At 33.4% G+C, this 25,621-nt stretch overlaps 1 protein-coding gene across 2 annotated transcripts; it reads left to right on the top strand.

Moving 5' to 3' along the window:
- Positions 1 to 25,621, top strand: LOC145271156 (uncharacterized). 2 transcript variants are annotated; one of them, XR_013865715.1, is made up of 3 exons: positions 1 to 97; positions 5,792 to 5,862; positions 25,356 to 25,621. XR_013865715.1 is itself a non-coding variant. In XM_080126692.1 (3 exons), the coding sequence occupies exon 3, from the start codon at positions 14,003 to 14,005 to the stop codon at positions 15,500 to 15,502; it is 1,500 nt and encodes a 499-aa protein (XP_079982818.1). In that variant the 5' UTR covers positions 1 to 97; positions 5,792 to 5,862; positions 13,540 to 14,002; the 3' UTR covers positions 15,503 to 23,218. The 2 variants fall into 2 exon arrangements, 1 of the variants encoding a protein (XP_079982818.1); XM_080126692.1 differs by lacking the exon at positions 25,356 to 25,621 and adding an exon at positions 13,540 to 23,218.

Here is a 25,621-nt window from a genome sequence, read left to right as displayed (position 1 = left end):
TTTTGAATGTTGACGTTTATTGGTTAGTTTTAGTTAAAAAGCAAATGTCTTTCTTTAAATCAGATAACCCACTTGAAAGCAGTTTGTTACACAAAAAGTAAGTCTTAATTTGCTTTTGTAAGGAGGCGGAGCATTTTTTGTTTTAACAGGGGCGCGTGCAAAATGCATCAAAATAGTCAGAAATTTAATTTAATATAGAAATGAACATCGGGTTATCTTTCAGATGCAAGGTTCCTTGTTTACTTGCGATTGTAACGATGTAAGATTCCGTTGTACGGAAGACCGAATCGGCCATAATTTAAATATTTAAATTTATTTACTGAATTTAAATATTTAAATTGATATACTGTTTAAATGATAATATACGTCTACGATGTTTTTATTGGCGCTTTTCTTCGTATTTTTTAATAACATTTTTTCGCACCATTTACAAGTTTTTTTTTACAAATAATTTTTTTAATACTGTAATAGTAAAATTATTTTAGTAAAATTCTATATTGGATACGTTTTTTTTATGAAGTTTAAGTAAAAAAAGTTCACTTTTTTATTATTAAAATTCATGAAAATTCATGAAAAAACTCATTATAAAATGTTGACGTTGTTTAATTAAAAGTTCTCAATTTTAATCTAATAGTTTTATAATTTTGTTATTTTGTTACAAATTTCTAATAAAGATTATTTTAATTTTAACGGTAATTTGGTTTTCATTATAAACTCCGTCATGTTAAAGGCTTGAAAATCACTTTAAATCAATTTTAATATTAAAAAAAAAAAAAAAGAGAAATCAACAGGAAAAAAATCTCGTGTGAAAACATTACGAGATACTTTTTCCGTATAATTAATAAATGTATCTTTATTTTACTATTACAGTATTAAAAAAATTATTTGTAAAAAGAACTTGTAAATGGTGCAAAAAAATGTTATTAAAAATACGAAGAAAAGCGCCAATAAAAACATGATAGACATTTTGGCCGATTTGGTCTTCCGTACAACGGAATCTTACATCGTTAAAACCGCAAGTAAACAATGAACCTTGCATCTGAAAGATAACCGAACATCGAATACATTTCGAAATCTAATGAAATAACAAAAAAAAAAAACAAACAAAAAAAAAACCAAAAAAAAAACAAACTTTTAAATTGTTTTTAAAGTTACTCTTTTTTTTTTTAATTGTTATTTTAATTACCCGGGCGATAATAATTCTAGTGAATGTATTTCTTTTTCTTTATTAAAAATGATGTCAGAATGCTGACGTCACATTTGATCGCCGTTCGGCTGTGATTCTTTAAAATTACATATTAATATATTTTGTATGGTTCTTTAAAATTACATATTAATATATTTTGTATGATTCTTTAAAATTACATAATAATATATTTTGTATGATTCTTTAAAATTACATATTAATATATTTTGTATGATTCTTTAAAATTACATATTAATATATTTTGTATGGTTCTTTAAAATTACATATTAATATATTTTTATGATTCTTTAAAATTACATATTAATATATTTTGTATGATTCTTTAAAATTACATATTAATATATTTTGTATGGTTCTTTAAAATTACATATTAATATATTTTGTATGATTCTTTAAAATTACATAATAATATATTTTGTATGATTCTTTAAAATTACATATTAATATATTTTGTATGATTCTTTAAAATTACATATTAATATATTTTGTATGGTTCTTTAAATTACGTATTAATATATTTTGTATGGTTCTTTAAAATTACATAATAATATATTTTGTATGATTCTTTAAAATTACATATTAATATATTTTGTATGATTCTTTAAAATTCCATATTAATATATTTTGTATGATTCTTTAAAATTACATATTAATATATTTTGTATGATTCTTTAAAATTACATATTAATATATTTTGTATGATTCTTTAAAATTACATATTAATATATTTTGTATGGTTCTTTAAAATTACATATTAATATATTTTGTATGGTTCTTTAAAATTACATAATTATATATTTTGTATGATTCTTTAAAATTACATAATTATATATTTTGTATGATTCTTTAAAATTACATAATTATATATTTTGTATAATTCTTTAAAATTACATATTAATATATTTTGTATGATTCTTTAAAATTACATATTAATATATTTTGTATGATTCTTTAAAATTACATAATTATATATTTTGTATGATTCTTTAAAATTACATATTAATATATTTTGTATGATTCTTTAAAATTACATATTAATATATTTTGTATGATTCTTTAAAATTACATATTAATATATTTTGTATGGTTCTTTAAAATTACATATTAATATATTTTTATGATTCTTTAAAATTACATATTAATATATTTTGTATGATTCTTTAAAATTACATATTAATATATTTTGTATGGTTCTTTAAAATTACATATTAATATATTTTGTATGATTCTTTAAAATTACATATTAATATATTTTGTATGGTTCTTTAAAATTACATATTAATATATTTTGTATGATTCTTTAAAATTACATATTAATATATTTTGTATGATTCTTTAAAATTACATATTAATATATTTTGTATGATTCTTTAAAATTACATATTAATATATTTTGTATGGTTCTTTAAAATTACATATTAATATATTTTGTATGATTCTTTAAAATTACATATTAATATATTTTGTATGGTTCTTTAAAATTACATATTAATATATTTTGTATGATTCTTTAAAATTATATATTAATATATTTTGTATGGTTCTTTAAAATTACATATTAATTAGTGGTGAGACAATTCCAAAATTTTTCCCGATTCTGATAGAATTACCAATTCTGTTCTAAATTTTTGATTCCGATACAATTCCTGATTCGGATTCTTTGAAAATTTATAAATATTTAATTAGAGAATTGTTTCGTTTTTGTTTTTTTAAAATTTTCAAATTATTACATAAACCCCCATGTAATTTGCATGTATGCATGTTTTCCCAAATGTTTTGCTTGTAATAGATTGAAAATTGTAAAACAACAAATGATTTATTTTGATTTTAAAACAAAGCGAAATTGTATCAGTTCGTCGTTAGTGTATAACATGCTGCTAGAAAGTTTTCATAAAAAGTTGAAAATAATTGACGATTGGAAGGCAAAATGAGAAAACGATGTAAAAACAAAATATTACTTATCTCCGGTGGTCTATTTGTGTTGCATGCCTGGTATTCTGCATAACCACTTGTTTAGCACCTCTTACCTACACTGAAACTCTTAAAAATAATGACAGTACACTTTAAAATTACGCTTAAACCAGGACAAACCTCAAACAAAACCAAATTGCCTCCTCCCTTGAGGCTTGCATTTATGAGCATTCGTGGGCTTAGAACTAATTTAAATGATGTTGAAGCATTTCTCCTAACAAACACCCCCAGATATCTTAGCACTAAGTGAGACTAACCTACACTCCTCCATCACCTCTAACTACTTTAACATGCCCGGATATCTCCCACTCTGCCATAAGGACTCTGACAGACATATGCATGGGCTTGGAGTCTATATTCGAAACATCCTCCCCTTGACTAGAGAAACAAACCTAGAAACGGACAATCAAGCCTTTAAGTGCTTTAGACTTAACATGCAACATGACATTAGTTACTTTTATTTTCTCTACCGCTCTCCCTCGACCTAGGACTGTGCCCTAATAAACAAAGTCTCTGACAGCATAGATACAGCAGTTTCCCTCAACACTAGCATACAAGTACATGTATTTGGAGACTTTAATGTCCACCACAGAAACTAGCTTGGATTTTCACAAATGATTACGTTTCCAAACCACAACAACTGGCTTGGATTTTCTACTTACACAGACACATCTGGTAGCACAACACATAGCTTCTCTATATCCCACTCCCTATCACAAATGATTACGTTTCCAAACCACAACAACTGGCTTGGATTTTCTACTTACACAGATGCAGCTGGTAGCACAACACATAGCTTCTCTATATCTCACTCCCTATCACAAATGATTACGTTTACAAACCATTTCCCTGATCAGCAAGAACAACACGCATCACTTTTAGATCTGTTTCTGACCACAGTTCCCGATGATTGTGTTATGAATGCCCACAGCCCACTTGGGAATGCTGATGATGTAGTGATAATAGTTGAAATCGCCCTAAACTCAAGAGCCACAGCAGAAGAGCCATTGCTCAAAACAATGAGATATTATAAAAAGGCTGACTGGGAAGCCATCAGGGATCTCATCAGAGATGCCCCATGGTGGAATATCTTTTTAATTCCTGCTAAACAGTGCACAAAAGAGACCACTGAATGGTTCAAAATGGCAATTGAAGAACATGTTCCCACGCAGAAATTTTATAGCAAGCCCGCCCCAGTCTCCCCAATGGTTTACTTCTATTTGTGCAGCTGCTATTGCGCAAAGGCAGCATGCATACCAGAGATTTAACCGACATAAGTCCAGTTCAAACAGACAAAAGTATATAGAAGCCAGAAATAACCGTAAGAAATAAATAGTGGCAGCTAAAAACGCAGCTAAAAATGCACCGAAGCACAGAAATTACGAACCCGTGACTTCTGGAAAATCTACAACAGTGTAGTAAATAATGGGCAATCAACAATTCCCCCACTATCTAACAATCAGGAGCTTGTTTGCTCCGCAACCAAGAAGGCTAACATGCTTGCCAGTCGGTTTGCCTACAACTCCACACTGGACCCTGCTAATCACCCCTTCCTTGACTTTCCTTTGCGGACAGATGCCACACTAAACGATCTGCAAATCAGCCATTCTCAGGTGCATTCTACCATAAAAAATCTTGTTACTTCAAAAGCATGTGGACCTGATCTCATCCCGTCTGTGCTAATAAAAATCTGCTCTAGTTCTCTCCAAACTTTACAACAAATGCCTTAATGAATCTTGCTTTCCTGCCTGATATATCTAAGGCTTTTGACAGGGTATGGCATGAAGGTCTTCTCAGGAAAATCTGATCATACAGTATCAAGGCTCAGAAGAGAGTCATCAACCTGATAGGGCCTGAACTGGCATCTAAGCTTCAGCCTCTGTCCTATCGATGAAATGTTGCATCCCTCTGCCTGTTCTACAAGTACTTTAACAGTGAATGCTCTGACAAACTGCAAGCACTTATACCCCCTCGACTTAAATACCCCTAACAAGCAGCAAAATCCCACCCCTTTACAATTGAGATCCCTAGATGTAAGAGAGCCTTCTACTCCAGTAGTTTCTTCCCCAGAACCGCTAGACTTTGGAATTCCCTTCCGGGTTCCTGCTTCCCCAACTGTACTGACATGCAGAAGGTCAAGTGTAACGTGAACCGACATCTTGCTGCCCAACTCCCCACATAGTACCCCTGTAGCTTATGTCCCTGATAGTAGCCTCCTACATCAACTATCAGTCTTCCCATACCAATTTCAGGAAGATGTTTCTTTTTTTTTCGATAAATAAATTAATAATATTTGGCAACAACATTTTATAGGTACAGGCAAAAACGGTGGAAAGACATAGTTTTTTGAGGGGTGGGGGTTACATCTTTATGTTTTTATTCGTTCTTTTATTTTCGAAATTTTTGTTGGGGTGACGATGGAGTTGCCATATAATAATGAAAAAAAAAAAAATATATATATATATATGTATATATATATATATATATATATATATATATATATATATATATATATATATATCATGAAGATGAAATTCATTATCCTAAATTGGGATTTTAATAAAAGCGATTCCTTGTTACTTCAGTAAACAAAAAATATTTTTTTATTTTTAGACACAGATGAAGATGATGAACAATTTGCTTTTAACAAAGGAATACCAGATCCACTTGATTCAAAATCCAAGGTAAATTATTTTTTTTTATCACTAACTGTACTTTTGTTTGTATTATTTTTGTAAATTCTCAGGACAGGATCCCAGTGATTGAAGGACTTGGGGGTCAGGGTTTAGTACCCCCACTTCCCAACACACCGTTTTAGCTCTTACCTGGGCTAGACAATCGGATGGTTATATTACCCCTTTTTTATTTTTTTAGATCTACAGCATCTGAATTAAGACAATGGATGTAGGGCCAATTTTGCTGTGAAAGGATACTTTTCTATGCGAAAGGCTAATTTTCTATGATTTAACATTAAAATTAAGTCAAAATAGTAACATTGCAAAAATTGAAATTTCTCATGTATGCGGACCTGTCAGATTTGGCCTATTAAAGAGTATTCTTGTTTTGTTTCTTTACTACATTTACTTTAGAATACAATTAAGATAAAATTGAAAGATTGCAAAAAATGAAATAAAATTTAAATAGTATTCTAAAGGAAATGTAGTTAAACAGCTTAATAAGAACCCTCTGACATGTCCGCACACATGAGAAATTTCAGTTTTTGCAATGTTTCAATTGTATCTTAATTTTAATGTTAAATCATAGAAAATTGGCCAAAAATACATAAGAAATAGATTCTTTTGTAGCTTTACATTTTACGTATTTGTATTCAAAAGATTCGCAAAAGAAAAAAAAGTTATGAGAAAATGTTTTCACGGTTGATAATTTTAGCTAAATTTTGAAGCTAAATAAATTCATTGTAAAAATCCTTGAAAGATAAATGGATTTGTATTACTGTACACATAGATTCGAAAAAGTTGTCAAAAAAAAATATATAACAAATAAACATTATCAAAGGCAAGATAAGTTACTTTTCTACCAAACAGGATACATTTTTTGTATTGAAAATTCAAAATGGCGCCCGACACTCTCTTTAACATGGTAAGTTTGGGAAAAGGTCTTATAAATAATAAACTAGACAAAATACTATTGAAAAAACACCGAATATATATCAACTTATGTCACGGTAACTTATATTGAGCGAGTTTCTAACAGTATTTTTTCTAGTTTATTATTTATAACATCTTTTCCTGAACTTACCGTGTTAAAGAGAAAGTCGGGCGCCATCTTGAATTTTCCAATACATCGGTAAACACTGTATGCTTTTCGAGCTGAATAAACATGTTACATTGAATAAAAACATGAAAAATATATCCAGTTAGGTAGAAAAGTAACTTATCTTGCCTTTGATAACATTTATTTGTTATATATTTGTTTTTTGACAACTTTTTCGAATCTATGTGTACAGTAATATAAACCCAGATAAATATTAGATATTACTAAGATATTGAATTAAATAAAAACACATTTTGTTTGTACAAAAATAGCTTAATTAGCCCCCCAAAGCCCTTTGCAGAATCACAACAAACAGAAGTTTTGTAAACATGTATTATACAGAAGCTCAAATGTCAGACAGTGGAGAGGCTGTCTAAAAATGACATCAGGTAGGTAAAAGAAGGTAGGAGTGCTGGTTTTCTTTTTTTTCCCTAGCTGTGCACCCATACATTTCCATCGCAAATGTTTGTATCATTTTTCCATTTTTTTGACTTAATTATTTTTTTTATGTTCCTGCTTTTAAATAATAAAAAAACAACAAATATTTATTTTTCAACATTATATACAAATTATATTATGCTGAAAGTTTCACATTCATTCAAGCGCAGGGAATATAATAGAATCTTACCTCTAAGAATCATGGGAAACATGTAATTTAAAAAATGTAGAAATATTTTTTGTAATTATAATTTTTTGTTTGAAAATATTAAATAAACAATGGCTTAATTTGGTGATAATATTGGTAGTTTGAGAAATTAATTTTTCTTCGAGTTGTATCGAATTTATTAGTAAGGATTTTAGGGGCTTTTTTATAATGCTCCTATAAAATTTAAATACATTTTTTAATTGTTATAATTGTTTCTTTTCCTGTTTTTGTTTGTTTGTTTTTTTTTGTCTGGGGGGATTTTTGATTCTTTTCTGGCTTGTAATGTGTTTGATGGTTGTTCGGTTGTTTTTGTAGAAATGGTTTGTGGTTTTGTTTCTTTTTGTGGTTCAGTAGTGTCTTTACTTAATATTATCCTTGGATTGGTAGCAAACATTGCACTATTCATTTTCCTCATTTCTTCTAATAGTTCTTTCATTTCCTTTATTAGTTTGCTTAAGACATCAATTTTCTTGTCAGTTGTATCCGTTACATGTATATGACCATTTTGATTGTTGATTGGAGTAGTTTTTTTAGTTGCATCTGCATATGTTTTAGTTTCAATGATTTTCCTGGCCTCTGGGTAGGATATATTCTTTGTATGTTTTAGTTTGGTCACTTCTTTTTCTCTTTTCCATATTTCACAGTATCTAGAGCCAGCGCCATGATTTCCTAGGCAGTTGGCACACTTGAAATCTTCTGCAGTCAATGTATGGGCCGCTTTCTCCACATCTTCCACACACTGGTAATCGTGTGCACCGATCTTGATGGTGTCCAAACTTCTGGCACTTGAAGCATTGGAGGGGGTTTGGAATATAAATTTCTACATTTATTTTCATATATCCAACTTTCACTTCTTTGGGTATGGTGAGGGAATCAGAAGTTAGTATATATGTGTTGGTATCGATTTTCTCCCTGTTTCTTTTTTATTTGGACTCTACGAACATCTAACACATTCTGTTTCTGTAAGTTTGTCTTGATTTCCTCCGAGGGACAAAGTGCAAGTTCGTGGCTTTTCACAACTCCTTTGCAGATATTTGGGGTTGGATGTCTGTAGCATTTGACTTTGATGTTTACAAATAATTTTAGTTTCAATATTTCTTTAGTTTGTTCTTCGTTATGGGTTTCTATTAGTAGGCTGCCATTAAATTGTTTTTTAATAGACTTTGGTTTTAAAGTTTTAAAATTTCTTTCAATTTTAAACGGTGATAGTTTGCTCAAAGGAGTTTCCTCCATTGATTCTATTACTACGAATGTTGAGTTCCTCGGTTTTATCGTCTCTTCCTCAGAGCTACTGATGTCAGAGACATCAGAGTGGGTTCTCTTTGGGTGGTTGGGTGGTGTTTGGGAGGAATAAGCCATATATTTATAATCAAAATTTCATAAGAAAAGCAAAAATAAGTTCATGCATTTTTTCCTACTAAAAACCATACCTTTAGTAAATGTATTTTTTGTTTAAAAAAGATATATTTCCTCTAATCTATAATATAAACCTGAACGTCTGTATGTGTGTGTGTCTAGTCATGAACAGGCTCCTATATGGTTAACTATTCTAGAAAACTGATCACATATAATGATAGAAGATGTATCAAGACACAGGGATGGGTATGTTTGATCTGGCAGAACGATGGTTCATTAAAATTGTGGGGTCTGCATTCGCGCCTGGTCCACAAAGTATGGAAATAAAAAAGTATGATAGTTTATGAAAAGGAAGGCTTGTAAAGAGATAGCTTCGAATTTGGGGGTATCAAAACCAAAGCAAAATATGATGAAAGTAAAAATAAAATAGATAAACCCCATAATTTATTGTACCATACCTGTTCACACTGAAACACTTATCACAATATTCTGTGGATCTATATTAAAAAACCTTGTTAAACTTTGTGACATATTTCCATTCTATGGAGGTCAGGCACGAACGAACACCCATAATTTTATTATACCATATTTCTTCAAACTAAAACATAATTATCAAAGTATACTTACGCAGATAGATATGAAAAGTCTTTATTAAAGTTTGTGCCTATTTCCATTCTATGGAGACTAGTTACTAACACAGACCCCACAATTTTATTATACCATCCCTATTTAAGTTAAAACATACTTATCAAAGTATTATTATGTACATCTATATCAAAAACACTTGTAAGCGTTTTTTTTTAATTTTTAAATTTTTTATTTTCATACTTTGTGGACCAGGTGCGAACGCAGAGCCCACAATTTTAATGAACCACCGTTCTACCAGATCAAACATACCCATTCCTATCATTATATGTAATCATTTTTTTAAAATAGTCACCCATATAGGAGCCTATTCGTGACCAGACACACACACACACACACACACACACACACACACAGACATTCAGTTTTATATTATATATATATATATATATATATATGTGTGTGTGTGTCAAGAGGCGATGAAAAAAATCCAATAAAGTGCTTAGTCGTGGATGTGATAGCTGAAGATACAATATTTATTACGACAATATACATATTTAAAGGATGTACAAGTGGTTTCATTGCGCTAGATCAACCATAAGAGGTTGGAAAGAGTCAGCACAAATACATCAGCCGACTTCTTAAACTTTCTTCACACACACACACACACACACACTCATACACATACACACACACTTTTGGTCCATTTGGTGAAGGTTTTTGTGGTTTTTTATGACTTTCTTTCCCCATGTATAGCACACACTCACACACAATCACACACACATATACATACATGTACATATACACATGCACACGCAGGCATATACACATATACACATGCACATACATAGAAATATATGTAGGAGCATACATATATACATACCCACCTACACACTCACACACGTACTCACACACATCCACCCACTAACATATCACACGCATATTGGTTAATTTTTTTTCCCCCAATCAAAACACGCATGCATACATGTACTTAATCATTCAAACATAAGTACATGCACACACACACAAAATGGAGAATAGGTAGAAGATATATATACACACATGCACATATATACATATACATGTACACACACATATATATACATGCATGTATGCACATACACACTCACATACATCTGCATACTATGCAGGCACACACACATACATACACGCACATGCATATATAGAGAGACATATGCAGGAGCTCACACATACACATACATCAATATACACACATACACACACGAATACATTTACCCACCGATATATATGCATAGATATATATACACACACACATATACAGATGTGTATACATTAACAGATGATATATATACACAAACACGTATACGCAATCACACACATACACGGATACATACACATAGACACATATATATACACGCACATGTGTGTACATACACATACACATACATACATATAATTTCTAATTGTTTGTTTAGTTTAGGGAAATGGTATTATACTGGATATGGATGTGCACACCTGTGAAAGTGTGTGCGTGCTTTATTGTGCTTCTTTTGTTTTGTGTGTGAGGGTGCACATTTACCCAAGTATGCATGCGTGCAAGTGTATTTTGTGTTTTGCCTATTTATGTGTATAATTATTGAGAGATGTTTAAGGCGGGGTTGAACTTTGCTATGAAGTTTTTTTCCTGTGTTATTAAGTAGAAGTAGTTGTCAGTTTGGAAGATGGGCATTATCTCGAATCTGCCTCCACTGCATGTGTGTATATGTTGTGATACATGCAGGTGTCTATTTTCCACGATTTTGATGTTGGATCGGTGTAAGGTTTTTTTGTGGCGTCTATGTAGGATTTATCGCATGCTGCACATTTTATTTTACATAGACCACGTTTTGTTGAGGTGCAATCTAAGTTTTTTTTAATTTTGAATTATATATATATATATATATATATATATATATATATATATATATATATATGTAATTCAGGTTGATAATAATTTTATATAATATTTATTTATTGTATAATTTTATATATATATATATAATCCAGGTTGGAAATATTCAAAAGATATAAGCTATAATTCATATGAATTCCAACAAAGGTCGTTGTTAGTGCTTAATTAAGGAGAGCAAATTTATTTTCTTTACGATGTGCAGACCGTTTCGATCATTATTGATCTCGTCAGGTAAGAAAAAAATTTGGAAATTAAAAATTAAAAAAAGTTGAAAAACATTTTTTAAATTTTAGTGGATGAAATATTTTCCAGTCCTAACATGTGGCATATTTCCCAGTTCTAACATGTAGCATGGTTTAAAAATCTTATGATATGAAGTTGAAAACAAATAGTTTACATTTTTCTGTTAATAAAAAGAGGGGCTTACAAAAATTTGTTGGCAGGGATATAGAGGTTAAAGGGATTGAGAGAGAAAGTTTAAGCAGGGGTTCATGTAACCAGTTAGAGAAGAAAAAAGAAAAGGGAAGGTATACAAATGAATATAAATGAGAAGGGGTATAGGAAGGTCGAAAAACTATGTCAGACAATTTGATTTAGGATTTGATAGTGAATTATGAATTTTGGTTGATCTTTTCATATATATATCAGTAGTAGTGCTTTTTTTCTTTATTATTTTTTCTAAATTATCAATGCAGCTGCAGCTTAATATTACTGTTTATTGGACATTTTATTGAGAATATTATTAGGTGGAAAGTTAAGAAAGTTTTTCCTAAGTTAGTTTTGACATTTAAATTAAAAGGAGGTATGAACCATATAATTTTCCTTCTCTTATTTCTGGGATTTTGAATATTAGATATATTCTTGTTTTGTATTTTTGTAACGACTGTCTTTAAGTACTTTACCATAGAACAGTTTGTAAGTGTTAAACATATTTACATTATTATTGCTTATTCTTTTACTGATAGAATTTGGGATGTGTTTTATGGATTTGGGAAGGTTTGGGTGTGGATTTACGTATATGGGGTCAGTGTTATCTTTTTTGTAGGATGCATACCTTTTATTCTTTAAATCTAATGTTACATCTAAAAAATTAACGGTTTTCCACTTTTCAACCAATTCTTCTGAATTCATTATCTTTCTGATTTTTTACCATTTAAGACCATTGGAATTCCTGATGATGTATATATATATATATATATATATATATATATATATATATATATATATATATATATATATATATATAATTGATTTCAACAGTTTTTATTGAAAGGTTTCCTTTTTGTTATTCTCTTTTTGCTATCGTAAATAAGCTTATATATAATAGAAGATATTTACAAATGCTATCTCTCTCTCTTTCTCCCCCCCTCTCTCTCTCTATATATATATATATATATATATATTAGACATTCAGAGGAGATTATAAGTAGATATATATAAATACCTAATTTTAGTTAATGTTTGTAGATGTGATGTCGACTGCCTGCATACCAGCAGTAACTATCTTAGTTATATAGGACACATGACTTGTCACATAGTAGAATGTAGAACTAAATAAAATATAAAAATTAAAATCGAGGCATAGCCAATAGATTGCGCCATCAGTATTGTACACTTCATATGTGTGATGACCTGGGTTCGCGCCTATGTCGGAGTATGTTACTGATGAGATTCAGTACATTGAAACCCACTTTGGATCTGGCATTGTTCGTTGTCAATGCAATTGCTCGATTCCATCTAATTCTGGGTTCTAGCTTTATCATGAAAAAGTGTATGTGAACGGGTATATATATATATGTACATATATATATATATATATATATATATATATATATATATATATATATGGTTGACGATATAACATAAAAGCATACAACTCTTGAAAAAGATGTAAAAAGGGTAAACACTATTAAAGGGAAAGTTATTGTAGTTATATTGATTACCTTGCAACAAGATATCCCAAAAAGTAATGAAATGTTACTTCATTTTTCAGGTTGATCCATTCAACTATTTAGTTTCTCTTATGAATTACTTTGAAGAATAATAATGTGTGATTTTTATTTTCAGGTTTCAACTGTGGAACCTAATGGCTTCCTTTTACTTGGTATATCATGAATTATAAAGAAAAACCTGAATGAATTAATTCAATATGAAACACTTCTTTGAATTCCTAAATATACCTCAGTACTTTGCTGACCAGGACATGAATACAAATGTATACAATATAAAGATACTATAGATTTAAATTTTACAAAATGAGGCATATACAAAATTCAAACAAAAAGAAATTAAGAAATTGATTCTTCATAAGTTTTAAAGTAAATTCCTAATATATATTAAAGACATTGCCAAGGCTGCTGCAAAGACCATGCGTCCTCTCTAGAAGACTACTCACATGTTAGAGTATCCGACACATCTACAAAGCAACCATTCGCCCATGTAGGGAGTATTGTTGTAACGTTTAGACTAGTTCCTTTACCACTAGTACCTCAATCTAATATGTCTCAATTTGTCAATTAAGCTTCAACGCATGTCCCGTTGCCACAAAGTTGCATATATAATCTCCATGAAAACAATGGATACAAAGTTGCCAACACACACTAAAGAGCCACATACATGTAAAGTGTGTGGTTCTGAATTTTCAACAAAAAGAAATTTAGAAAGGCATATATTCACACACACTGGAGAAAAACCTTATTCATGTCAAGTCTGTGGTTTAGCATTTTCCCAGAATGCACATTTGAAAACTCATCAGTTTACTCACTCTGGTGAAAAGCCTTATTCCTGTGAAATTTGTGGTTTAGCATTTTCTAGGAAAGCACATGTAAAACGTCATATGGTAACTCATACTGGTGAAAAGCCTTACTCATGTCAAGTTTGTGGTTCGGGATTTTTCAGGAAAGCACAAGTAGAAAGTCATATGTCTACACACACTGGTGAAAAGCCTTATTCATGTCAGTTTTGTGGTTCAGGATTTACATCGAAATCACAAGTAAACAATCATATGTTCACACACACTGGTGAGAAGCCTTATTCCTGTCAAGTTTGTGGCAAAATCTTTTCGCAAAAGACAAGTTTAAAATATCATACGTTCAAACACACTGGCGAAACACCATATTCATGTAATGTATGTGGCTTATCATTTTCACATAATTCAATATTAAAAAGGCATATGACCAAACACACTGGCGAGAATCCCTATTCATGTGATGTGTGTGGTTCAACTTTTCCCCTGAAATCACTTTTAAAAAAACATATGTTTATTCACACTGGTGAAAAGCCACATTCATGTCAAGTGTGTGGTTCGTCATTTTCCCAGAAAGCCCACCTAAAACGTCACATGTTTACACACTCTGGTGAAAAGCCTTATTCATGTGAAGTGTGTGGTCTTGAATATTCAACGAAAGCGCAAGTAAAAAGTCACATGTTAACACACACTGGTGAAAAGCCTCATTCATGTAACGTGTGCAATAAAATTTTTTCCCACAAAACAAGTTTAAAATATCACATGTTCAAACACACGGGCGAAACACCTTATTCGTGTGAAGTTTGCTCGTCATCATTTTCTCACAAAACAAGTTTACAATATCATATGTTCAAACACACTGGTGAAAAGCCTTATTCGTGTGACGTTTGTGGTTTAGCTTTTCTCAATAATTCACATTTAAAAAGGCATATGTCGAAACACATTGGGGAAAAACCATTTTCTTGTGAAGTTTGTGGTTCAGAATTTTCCCAAAAATCAAATTTAAAAACCCATATGATAACACACACTGGTGAAAAACCTCATTCATGTCAAGTGTGTGGTTCAACATTTTCTCATAAAATAAGTTTAAAATACCATATGTTCAAACACACGGGCAAAACTCCTTATTCTTGTGAAAAATGTGGATTAACATTTAGCCATGAAATGAGTTTAACAGCGCATAGGTCTACACACACTGATGAAAACACTAAACAAACCTGTCACGAAAATAAGAAGAAAGAGCTAGCAGAAATATACCAAGACTTTCCAAAAGAGGAACCTTGATGAGTGAGGCCAATATCAACATGCAAAGTATTTTCTGGAGGAACTCTCCTAGGAATACGTAGACAGAGAAATTTGCTAGGACTGGCCCACGATCAGAAGAGGTTTATAATAGCTGTTCAAGGTCAGGGATTGATGATGAATATCTTCAAGATATCAGGTCTTAGTAACGACAACAGATGCAGGTTCTGTCATAGAAATGGAAAGTGTGAGCCACCTGGTATCAAATGGAAAAGTTATTTTGGGGGACGGCTGCTACATAGTGAGACATGAACCGTCTATAAAAAACTAATACTCCAATATAGCAGCAAGTCCTGGGAACATCAACATGAAAGAACTATTGGAAATGAGCCATACACCATACATTATGACTATGTAATACCTACAACCATCTGGAATAAAACTTAGAGAATGGCAACCTGAGACATGATGGTGTGTGTAAGTACCTCCACTGGACCATCTTTAAAAGACTAGACATCCAATGTAGCAGCAAGTGATCAACCTGAGAGAACTGTTGAAAATGAGGCAGGCACCATATATTACAACCACCTGCAATAAGACAGAGAATGGCAATCTTTCCAGATTGAGGACCAACATTAGCGAGCAAAGTATTTTCTGGGGGAACTCTCCCAGGAATACATGGACAAAGAAGGTTCCTTGAACTGGCTCAAGAGGGGAGCCCTCCACCACTGCTCAAGACCAGGGATCGATGACCAATGCATTCAATAAGATGGCAGGTCTCACTAATCACAACAAATGCAGATTTTTCCCCAGGGAATTGGAAAGTGTGAGTCATCTTGTATCAAGTTGCAAGATTCTTTTGGGAGATGGCTACTACACAGCGAGACATGATGGAGTATGTAAGTACATCCACTGGACTATCTGTAAAACATTAAACATCCAATATAGCAACAAATCCTGGGAACATCAACCGGAAAGAAAAGTTGGAAAGGACTTATATACCATACATTACAACCATGTTATCCCTACAGCCACCTTCCTTGAAAATGCTGCTGTAAAACCTGACATAGTAATAAGAAACAGAACAAATATCAAGATCTCATGTATGATATGAAGAGAAACTGGAATTTTAGGAGGATTTTTGCCATTCCAGTGATTATAGCTACCACAGGGCTTAAGAAGAAGAACCTGAACTCTTACCTTATGAAAAAGAACTCTAAATTTGTGTTTCAACATTTTCCTCTGAAATGGAACACATACATTAAATCCGTTGCCACGGCCGCTGGGAAAATGGTCAGATCCTCCTATCGATTCAGTAGATATCTCACTGCTGATGCAATTCTCTATCTATATAAGAGCCAGGTACGTCCAAGGATGAAGTACTGTTGCCATATTTGGGCAAGAGCTGCCAGAAAGGACTTATCCTGCCTTGATAGAGTTCAAAATAGACTTCGTAGCCTTGTAGGAGATGTCCTTTTCTCTTCCCTGCAACCTTTTTCTTACAGAAGAGATGTTGCGAGTTTGTCTCTGATTTATCATTATTTTCATGGCAAGTGCTCGACTGAGCTTCAATCTATGGTCCCCCCCCTCGCCAAACTTTCACAAGAAACACTCATCTAACAGCAAACACTATCAATAATTTTCCCCACTCTTTATCTGTGCCTAAACCTAAACGTAGATTCCATGAACAAAGCTTCTTTCTTAGAACTGCACGCCTATGGAATTGTCTTCCGTTTTCCTGCTTTCCAGCCGACTACAATATGGTTGTCTTCAAGTCCAACGTAAACAAGTTTTTGATGAGCCGTTCCATATAAGTTAAAAAATTTACCAAATTTCCATTACTAACGAGTACAATATTGTCCAATTGTCTACTGTATACTCTTTAACCTTTATCCTTGAGTGACCTCTTGGCCTTGATAAGTGGTGATGCCTATGTAAAAATAGTTTAAACTACCACAAGTTCATCATTTAGCCATAAAATGAGTTGAAAAACACACTAGTGAGTTCGTTGTTGTTGAGAGCCTTCTACTTCTTATTGATGATCTTGTGCCATGGAAGTGAAAATGTGAACAACCATTAGTTCAATATATGTTTAAACAACCATCTACACTTCATGGATGCCATGGAAGTGGAAATGTGAACCACTTGGTATCAAGATCTCATATATGATATGAAGAGTTGTTGCTCCTGATAGTAGCCCCCTACACCAAAGTGGCAATGTTTGGGGTGAAAATGTAATAAAAAATTTAAAAAAAAAAAAGAGAGAAACTGGAATCTTAGGAAGATATCAATCATAGCACAGAAGAAGAACTTTAAATTTTTGTTTTAACATTTTCCCACAAAATATGTGTAAACAACCATAACTTCCAAATTTATCTATAAAATGAGTTTAAAAGCACATATCTACTCACACTGATGAGTCAAGGTCACTGTTGAGAGCCAAGCAAAAGAGTGAACCATCTACTCTTCATGGGTGATCTTACACATGATCTGCCGGATGATCTTACACATGATCTTACTCATGGTCTTACACATGATCTGCCATGGAAGTGGAAAGTGTGAGCCATCTAGTATCAAGTTGCAAGGCTTTTTGGAAGGACATTAGCTTAAAAAAACTGCTATAAATGAATCATACATTATAACCATAGAATCCCTACAACCACCTCCCTTGAAAATGCTGCTGACATAATCTATATATATAAAAGCGAAAATGTATATGTGTATGTATGTACGCTTTTCCTCGACGTCCACAAAAGGCTTCTTTCAGAGAAGCGCTTACTCGGTTCACAACTTCTTAAAACTTTTTATATCATCTATAAATTGTAATATCTCAGAGTTACCCACGGAGCTCGCCTGTCTATTTAATTTTATTGACTTTCAAACGTTAATTATTCCACATTTCCCGCATCAGCACGCGTTACATTTGGTTTTCGATATAAAAAAAAGTGAAACTCGACTCTAATCACGGGCTGAAAGCCAGTTGTCTTAAGAAAGCTTAGTAACGTTTGTTCAATGTCGACTTCCTCATATCAGACTGTAGCTTTCATTTCGCTCCTCCTAATAAACAGGGAGGGTTTTTTTTAAAACAAACAAACCGATTTATTCACCTCATTCAAAACTGTCCCACACAAAATGCTTACTGCTGAATACCTATCGCCGTCACGTCAATCAAAAACGCGCATCTGTTTTTTTTTAACACTTTACTATTTTCCAACTGCACATTGTGAAGGCTTCGTTTTTTTTTCACAGGCACCTGTTTTTTTTTTTTCACATTTTCGGGTTTTTTTATCATACCCCGAAAAACACCCGGTCAATGCCGGGTACCCCTCGCTAGTATGTAATATAAATCTCACCTGTCTAAATTTATGTATGAATATATGTATGTTTTTATGTTTGTCTAAAACTTTTGACAGAGGCAACAGATTTTCACAAGATTATTATCATTTCGAAGCAGGCTGTAGGAGAGACTGTCTAGGTACCAAAGACCAGCTCTTAACAAATAAAACTATCTTGGAAGACTGTAGGAAGAGACAGCGAAATTTAAGTATGGCTTGGATTGATTATCAGAAGGCTTATGACAGTGTACCACACACGTGGCTTCTACGCTGTCTAGAGCTATATAAGATACACCCGATAATCAAACAGGCCATAGCTACACAAATGAAAATGTGGCAAACAAATATGACATTAAGCCACACAAAAGGAAATATAAGGGTCACGGACGTAAACATCAGGCGAGGACTCTTCCAAGGAGATAGTTTATCCCCTTTACTCTTCTGCTTGGCAATAGATCCGTTAAGCAAACTTTTAAACAAAAACAAATGTGCTTACAATCTAAGCCAGGACCGCCGACAAGACCCAAACAAACGAATTAACCACCTGCTCTTCATGGATGACCTCAAGCTGTATGCCAGTTCTGATGCCGACTTAAATGAACTCTTGCAAGTCATACATAACTTCTCCAGAGATATTGGCATGAAATTTGGACTGGACAAATGTGCCAAGTACTCCATCAAATCTGGGAAGAAGATCGAAACTGAAAATATACAGCTTGATGAATATACCACCATCAAGGACCTAGAAGGACAGGAAGGATACAAATACCTTGGCATAGAAGAGAATGATACCATCCAGCATGCCAAGATGAGAAACAAAATTGGAAGTGAGTACATACGCCGAGTCAAGAAGATATGCAAAACAGAACTCACAGCCAGAAACAAAATAACTGCCATTAACCAACTAGCCATGCCAGTGGTAACATACAGTTTTGGTATTGTCGACTGGCCACAAAAAGACATAAATAGACTAGACACTAAGACACGTAAAATGCTGACAATGTATAAAGTAATATACAGAAACCAATGTCTGTCTAGAATGTATTTGCCCAGAGGGAAAGGAGGTATGGGGCTCTCGGAGATGTATGCCAGTTCTGATGCCGACTTAAATGAACTCTTCCAAATAGAGAGAAACCACATACTTCACAAGTATGTGGTTTTTCTTTTGCATGTAAGTCAAATTTGTTACGACATACAGACTAGATAAATTCTTGTCCTGGAATCCAGTATGACCATGAGACCAACATGAAAGATATACTACAACTTATAAAAATGGTTAATTGGGGAGAGAATCATTATGTTCTCAACAAGATTATTATCATTTCGAAGCTCAACCCTTTGGACAACAAATATGGAAACATTGGCCAAAAACATTAATTCCTTTTTGATTTCTGAGAACTTTAACTGAAGTAAAATGAAACAAAGGATGAAAAGCAGATTTTGTCACTCGGCTGTTGAAAGCCCAAGTCACCTAATATCCAGATGCAAGATCCTTCTAGCCGATGGTCATTACACTGCCCACCACAACTAAGTATGTAGATACTTACACTGGAAGATCTGTGGAGAGATGCAATTAGACAGATCGTTGAACATCTGGGAACATGAACCACCACCGATAACATCAAACGGAAAAGTGACAGTGTTCTACGACAAAGACATACAGGCAGACAGATACATAAAAGACAAGGTCATCAAGCCAGATATAGTAATATGGAACAAGCCTGAAAGAACTGCACTCATTATCGATGTCACAGTCCCAAACGATTTCGGCCTTAACAGAGCTGAACGGGAAAAGATAACTAAATATCAGGACCTAAAAAAATGATCTACATAGTCTCTGAAAGAAATAAACATTATACCTGTTGTTGTGATAGGAGTGACTGGATTAATAAAAAAGAATCTTCATAAATACTTAGAAGCAATCACTGGAAGACCAAGAAGTACAAATAGCAGCCATAAAGAGAGCAGTATCTATTCTTAAAAGAACCCTCGAATATAAATTTAAATCATAACAGAATCAAGTGTTAACTCCAGGAGGGAGCCCCTTGATATCTTAAAACTTACTGTCAAAATTCTGATAATGGTCTTTAATTTTCATAAGCTTGGGGTTACAGGAACTTATTATGTACTGACCTATGCTGACGATTGTGGCTCTATGTTGATGATTGACTTCCGAGAGTCCCATGCCTCCTTCTCGCCTGGGTAGGTACAAACGAGGCATGCACTGGTTTCGATAAATAACTCAGTACAAGGTTAGCATTTTCCTTGTCTTTGTATCAAGCCAATTTATGTCTTTCTGAGACAAGCTTATGAAAATTAAAGACCATTATCAGAATCGAGCAAGTAGTACAACATCTATAACACAACTTGCCACTCATTTTGGAAAAGATTGCCTTACAAATGATACTGAGAACCCAAACAAGCCTGCCACTGACATAGCCCAGAAAAGTCGGAAAAAATACACTAGCCAGTTCCATAGTGTTAAAACAGAAGAATGGACCAACCATAAACGGGCAAAATACCTACCGACTGAACTATCCCAAGAATATATTGATAGGGATGGTTCCCTGGACTGGCTCAAAAGAGGATCCCTCCATTACGACCAAGAGAGGTTGATATTGGCTGCACAAGACCAGGGCCTCATGACAAATGCCTTCAAAAAGATGTGTGGTCTAAGCAACAATAATAAATGCAGGTTCTGTAGCACTGAGGTTGAGAGTGTGGGCCACCTGATTTCTGGTTGCAAAGTCCTACTTGGAGACGGTTATTATACAAATCACCACAATGGAGTTTGCAAATACCTTCACTGGAAGATATGTAAGAAACTCAACATTCAGTGTAGTAAAAACTCCTGGAAACATATACCCGAACGAACAGTTGGGAATGACAACTACACTATTCACTATGACTACATAATCCCTACTGCTACATATCTTGAAAACGCAGCTGTTAAACCAGATATAGTGATTTGGGACAGAGCAAACAAAAAAGCGACCGTAATAGAGGTCAGTGTACCCAATGAGACAGGGCTTAACAGAGTTGAGAGGGAAAAGATAACAAAGTATCAAGGACTTATGTATGATATGAAACGAAATTGGAAATTAAAAGACGTTTCAATTATACCAGTCATCATAGGAGCAACTGGGCTTATGAAAAAGAACTTTAAAAAGTACATAGCAAGCATACCCGGTGAACCAAGTGCAAGTGAAATACAAACGATTGCACTGAAAGGGACGGCTAGAATCCTGAAAAGATCTCTTGGTTGGGCTCACTAAAATAGGGGTAAATGTCAGACATCTGGTTGGATGTCCCATCCCCTAGAAGAAAAAAGGAGGTGTTTGTCAAAACAACCTGGCATGAGGATACTTTTCCATAGAAGTAAACCCTGACCAAATATTCAAAATCACAATATTCGCTGCCCGAATAAGATCTCATCACTATGGCTAACCTATATTAGCTTTTATGAAGAATAGTGCACCTTCTCCAAGTGATGTTACCTCAAGTAATAGCACGGAGCTGGATACTCCACCAGACTAGATAAATTCTTGTCCTGAAATCCAGTAAGACCAAGAGACCAAAATGAAAGATATAATGCAACTTATAAAAATGGTTAATTGGGGAGAAGAAAATTATGTTCTCAATTTCTTTACTAACTCAGTGCTTGAGAGATAAAGAACTTTAATGGAACATTCGAATATCTATGTATCTCATATAGAGTTCAAGTGTTAGTTCCAAGTAGTGGGTTCCTTGTTTCTGAGAACTTCGACTGAAGTAAAATAAAACAAAAAAAATGAGAGGACTACTAGATACTTGGGTATCTTTGGTCTCTCTGTCATGGGGTTTGTTGGAAAATCTGATATAAGGATGCTTCAAGTTTGAAGTAAACCCTGACCAAACATTCAAACAAAAATGAAAATGAAAAATTCTAAATCTACGAACTGGCAGGATGTCGCCGAGAATAAAAAGATCCCCTCAGCATGGCTTTGCACTGGGTCATATGAGGAAAGCAACGGTGCACCTTCTCCTAGTGATGTTATCACAAGTAACAACACTAAGCTGGATACTCCACCAGACCCGACCAACTCTAGTCTTGGAATTCGGCAAAACCAAACAAGGACCACCAAAAAAAGGAACTGTAATCTTATCAAGTGGTCTGTTTAGGAGAAGAAAATAATTCTTCACTTTTTGCATACTCAAGAAATATATTGAGGCCCAAATAAGATCTTCTTAAAGGTATTAGAGACAACGACCAAAAACTAACTCTCGATCATGTCACAGATAAATATCTTATCAAAGAGGTAAGCAATGCAATAGAGCTAAAGGCTCTTGCTGAGGCAGAGAAGGACTTTAGCCAAAAGGGATACAACTAAATGTATGCAAACTCAATAGGGCAGAAAGGATAAATGGACGCTTATATGGGCGATGGAGTATGCAAAAATTAAGCACTCAAAACTCAAAGAAAGATGCCAAGAATGGCAAAAAATCTTCAAGTATCATTGCCCGAATAAAAAAGGCATCGCAAGAGAAAAACTTACAGAAGTTTAATTGCTTTTTCTACAGATTTCCAGTATGATTAGAGACATTCGCTTGATGATTGAAGATGGCCCAATAAGCAACCCCATTCCTATCCCCATAGAAATTACACTGGAACCCACTTCGCCTCAACTACCCGACATGGTCTCATCCAACTTAACACTGACAGAGGAAACGTATTATCAAGGGCAATGCCCAATAAACAACAATAACTCTCCCCAAGGTTCAACCCCGAAAATATCCCAACTAAAAACTAGGCAAAAACAACACCGCAATGCCCTACCAGTAAATATGACACTGGATGCAGATCAGATGGAGCTGGAGGAAGAACTTGCTAACAGAATAGAAATTGCACGATGCCTGGCTGTTGGAGATCGGCCCAGACTGGTGAAAATAATTCTTGTTACAAAAGTAAATGATGCTCTCACAAAAATTGTCGCAACTTTTGCGTCATTACCTGAAATAAACCATGCAACTTTTGTGTTGTTAACTGAAATAAACCATGCAACTTTTGTGTCGTTAACTGAAATAAACCATGCAACTTTTGTGTCGTTAACTGAAATAAACCATGCAACTTTTGTGTCATTACCTGAAATAAACCATGCAACTTTTGTGTCGTTAACTGAAATAAACCATGCAACTTTTGTGTTGTTAACTGAAATAAACCATGCAACTTTTGCGTCATTACCTGAAATAAACCATGCAACTTTTGTGTCGTTAACTGAAATAAACCATGTAACTTTTGTGTCGTTAACTGAAATAAACCATGTAACTTTTGCATCATTAATTTGCCCCAACATAAAGAGAGAAGATATGGAAAATTTAAGGCCAAAACAAAAGAACCAGTCTGGAAAAGTAGGCTTCAACAGAAAATTCCGAAAGAAAACATCCCACATATCTGCCTTTCTGTTAGGGGAAAAAATTAAAAACGAAGATAAACTTAAAACCGACTATTCTCTTCATAACCAAGTGCAGCTAAGATAGGAGAAAACCAAGCTGAAATAAAAGCTTTAGCTGCACAAATTAAAAATAAATCAAAGAAAATTGAGTCCAAGTCATTGAATAGGTTGTTTGACAAGAACCCAAGGATGGTGTACAGAAATTTAATTCAAGAAGAAATCAAAGTAAAGTCACCACTGACACAAAAAGAAGTGGAGTCATTCTGGAGGCCACTGTATGAGGACCTCAAACAACACCAAGAGAGGAGTGGATAAATACAATTAAATAGGCTGTCAAGGGCAGACCAGATATATCACCACTGAAAATCCCAAAAGATGCTGTACAAAGAAAAATCACTAAATTTAGCAACTTTAAAAGCTCAGGAATTGACAAGATTCCAAATTTCTGGCTTAAAAATCTCATGAGCATTATGTGCAGGCGTTTACTCGTGTTGTCAGCAGCGGGGAAGGTTCACCAGAGTAGCTAACTGTTTGCAAAATAACTGATACCCAAGAGCCAAGAGACTCACTTGTCCAATGAATAGAACCCCATCAGCTGCCTCTCAACCACGTACAAGTGGCTTACAAGAATAATTACAGATGCAGTCTACCAACACATAACCGATGGCGAGTACTTTGAAAACGAATGAAAAAGATGTACCAGGAATAAACTGGGTACAAAGGACCAACTTCTCAATAAAACCAGCCTTGAGGATTTATTCATATCAAGTGTGTGATACACCATTTTCCTATAAAACTTTTTAAGACATATGTTCACACATAGATGTATTTTCAGGGAAATCACACATAAAATCTTATATATTCATACACATTGTCGAAAAATTACATGAAGGTCAAGTGTGTGGGTCAACATTTTTGAGAGCATACGACTTGAAAAGACATATGGTAACCCACCTTCCCTAAATGACTGGTCTTAATAGAACTGAATGTGAAAACTTAACAAAATATCAGGACCTAAAAATGATTTCAAAACAACGTAGTCTCTGAAAGAAATTAATATTATACCAGTTATAATTAAAGGAACTTACCTAATAAGAAAAAATTAATATGTTGTACACTTTTTTGTAGTTGATTGGACATAATCTCTGGAAGACCAAGCTGTAACGAAATAAAGGAAATTACGTCTATTCGGATATAACAGGACTTTATACTACAGGTCTCTAGTTCAAGCAGTTTCAGCAGCTAAAAATAGGAAATGTAAAGGCTTAAAATCCCAACCATAAAGAAGGTGTTGCTGTTTTTCTACTAAAAGTTTGAAAAGCAGAGCAAAACATCAAATAAAAGTAAAATGTGAATTTTTAAAAACAATGTAATTAACGAATAAATCTATATGA

This window comes from Euprymna scolopes, chromosome 46 (assembly GCF_053919585.1).
Source record: "Euprymna scolopes isolate OS-2025 chromosome 46, ASM5391958v1, whole genome shotgun sequence".
In the NCBI taxonomy this organism is placed as follows: domain Eukaryota; kingdom Metazoa; phylum Mollusca; class Cephalopoda; order Sepiida; family Sepiolidae; genus Euprymna; species Euprymna scolopes.
The sequence above is the reverse complement of the archived record's forward strand: the minus strand, read 5'-3'. Positions and strand labels throughout refer to the sequence as shown.

Bases quoted from the DNA above. Each gene is read 5' to 3' on its own strand.
- LOC145271156 (XM_080126692.1), top strand. From the start codon at position 14,003: ATGTCCCGTTGCCACAAAGTTGCATATATAATCTCCATGAAAACAATG.